Source organism: Carlito syrichta, unplaced genomic scaffold (assembly GCF_000164805.1).
Source record: "Carlito syrichta isolate Samal-C Ts95f unplaced genomic scaffold, Tarsius_syrichta-2.0.1 Scaffold315161, whole genome shotgun sequence".
Taxonomy (NCBI): domain Eukaryota; kingdom Metazoa; phylum Chordata; class Mammalia; order Primates; family Tarsiidae; genus Carlito; species Carlito syrichta.
The window spans coordinates 25,756-28,237 of NW_007259257.1; the positions used below are offsets into that span (position 1 = coordinate 25,756).

The 2,482-nt window shown below is 49.8% G+C and overlaps 1 protein-coding gene across 1 annotated transcript in view; it reads right to left on the minus strand.

Moving 5' to 3' along the window:
- LOC103274986 (proline-, glutamic acid- and leucine-rich protein 1) overlaps positions 1-1,356 on the minus strand; it is a 5,711-nt gene extending 4,355 nt beyond the window's left edge. Inside the window, exons 1-4 of the mRNA XM_021706113.1 lie at positions 1,291-1,356; positions 839-989; positions 515-644; positions 287-374 (exon numbers count right to left, since the gene is read on the minus strand). Coding sequence (XP_021561788.1) covers positions 287-374; positions 515-644; positions 839-989; positions 1,291-1,356 — 435 coding nt within the window. The remainder of the gene's footprint in view (positions 1-286; positions 375-514; positions 645-838; positions 990-1,290) is intronic.
- Positions 1,357-2,482: the final 1,126 nt, after the last annotated feature.

Here is a 2,482-nt window from a genome sequence, read left to right on the forward strand (position 1 = left end):
TAGAGATGAGGTCTCGCTGCCCAGGCGGATCTCGAACCCGCGGGCTCAGGCAATCCCCTCACCTCAGCCTCCCAAAGGCGCGGGATTACAGGGTGAGCCACCGAGCCCAGCTCAAATCCACTTTTGACAGTGAGTACATGTGTCAGGGACACACAGGACAAAAGGAAATGAGATGGGACAGTGCTGGGGTGACACTGTTTGGGGAGCTTCAGATCCTACTTCAGTGCTTTCCTGGTTGCCCAGGCTCCTGAGAAAGGGCTATGAATAGAGGACAAATCCCACTTACAATATTCTTGCTACTGACACTTAGGGTTCGGCAGATGACATCCAGGATTTCCTGCACAGGGACAGACACAGGAGCCCCAAACTCAGAGCTAAAGAGAATCAGAGCAGGGAGATCGTCAGAGAAGGCTCCCCATCGTGACTCCACACCCACCTCAATCTCACAACAAAGATGAAATGCCCATCTCAACCCCTCCTGCCCCATGCCCCGTTCCCTCCAACATCTACACACCTGAGCATGAGCCCCAGGCAGCGAGCCAGTCCCGAAAACCTCTGCCGAAGCCGGAGAAGTATATGGGCTTCACCATCTTCTGAGGGGGAAAGCAGTGTCTCCACTCCAGGGCCTTCACTCTGCACGGGAGCTAGACAGAAACGCAAACATCTTATACACATGGTCTTTCTTCCATCTCCCCTTTTCATTTGTGGTGGATGACCTATCTAATCTAACAGTTCATTTTGTTTAGAAACTAACTGCCCCACCTCTCTGGACCCCCATCCTGTTCCCTCCTGCCAAGCCCCTCAACCACTGTCCGACTCTACCAGCGATGGTCCCTACCGGTCTCTGCTCCCTCGTACAGGGCCCCCAGCAGGCTATGCAGTGAATCCAGTAGGCTATGCACCTCCTGCTCCCAGCTCTCGGTGTGCTTCAAGCCCTGGGAAAAGCCAGCCCCTAAAGAGGGCAGTCTGGAATAACATTCACAGGCCAACTGCAAAAGAAAACACAGAAGCCTGGTCAGATGAGATCTAGCCCAGTCACAGAATCCCCAATTCCACTAATCCCCAAAAGAGATGGAGATCAAAGAGAGCTCTGAGACAAACACGAGAAGGGACAATGACAGCAAGGAACTCAGATGGGCAGACAAAGGCAGAAGCTAAGAATAGCAAATGTTAACAGGGAGGAAGTGGGAACATGGTCCAAAGGAATGACACAGAAAAGCTAAGACGGAGCGATAAGAGATGTTTCAGGCTCAGATTCCCAGGATCTCTATCTCCCTCCCTTCCCTTTACCTGCTGGAGCTGAGGGCTCACGGCATCCACTCTAGACAGGAAAAAGGAGGCCAACTTGCCCTGCATGAGAGAGGGGGGAAAAAAAGAGGCTGGTGAGCCAGCTCCAAGAGCCAGAGATGTACATCCTGTCCATTCCTAGCTGCAGACTCTAAGCCCAGGTCTTTTTCTTTCCTGCAGACACAGGAAGCAAAGCATTTTAAGGGGCTTGGACTCTTGGTACCAGATATGCTTTCATGGTAGAAAGACATCCTCCACGTCAGCTCTGGTCCTTAGCTTCCAAAAAAGAAGGAAAGAGTCTGGCCCCTTCCCCTATAGAAAACTGGGCTCACTCCCACCAGTTTTTGCAAAATAACAGTCACCTTCCTCAAGCCAAAGCACACAGAGTACTAAAAAACAATCCCTATACTCCAACACTCTACCAGCTTAGACAGAAACAAGGAGCCAAGTTGGGAGTTGAGGCACTATCCAGAGGCATGAAGGCAGGACAAGGCCAAAAGAGAATGGCAGGCTGGTGGAGCAAAACCAAGGCAGCAAATTTCAGAGCAGTGACCTATCAGCTAGTCAACGTTTTCTCTGCCTGCTATGTGAAGGCGCTGCAGCAAAAGTGTTTAACCTGAGGGCCACAATTTATTTCAGGGGTAGATTCATAGGGGTCTGTGAACATGAACAGGAAAAAAAAAAAAATCGCACCATTATTTCCACCAGCGTATTAGTGAAATGTAGTGTTTCCTTCAATTACAAATGCAAATAAATAGTCATAGTAGTATCAGCAGTACCCGTACTGTCACCAACAGGATTCATTTACATTTCACATTTCTTTTTTTTTTGAGTTGGAGTCTCACTCTGTCACCCAGGCTGGAGTGCAGTGGCACGCTCATGGCCACCCCAGTGTCAAACTGCTGGGCTCCAACGATCCTTCCGCCCCAGCCTTCCAGATAGTTGGAACTACAGGCATGCACTACCACACCCAGTTAATTTTTTGATTTACTATAGAGACGAGGTCTCGCCAAGTTGCCCAGGCTGGTCTCAAACCTGCAGACTCAGGCAATCCACTCGCCTCGGCCTCCCAAAGTGATGGGATTACAGGACGAGCCACTGACTCCAGCCCATTTCACATTTCAATTGTAACACATTTCACATTTCAATTTTTTTTTCTTGAGTTGGAGTTTCACTCTGTCAGCCAGGCTAGAGT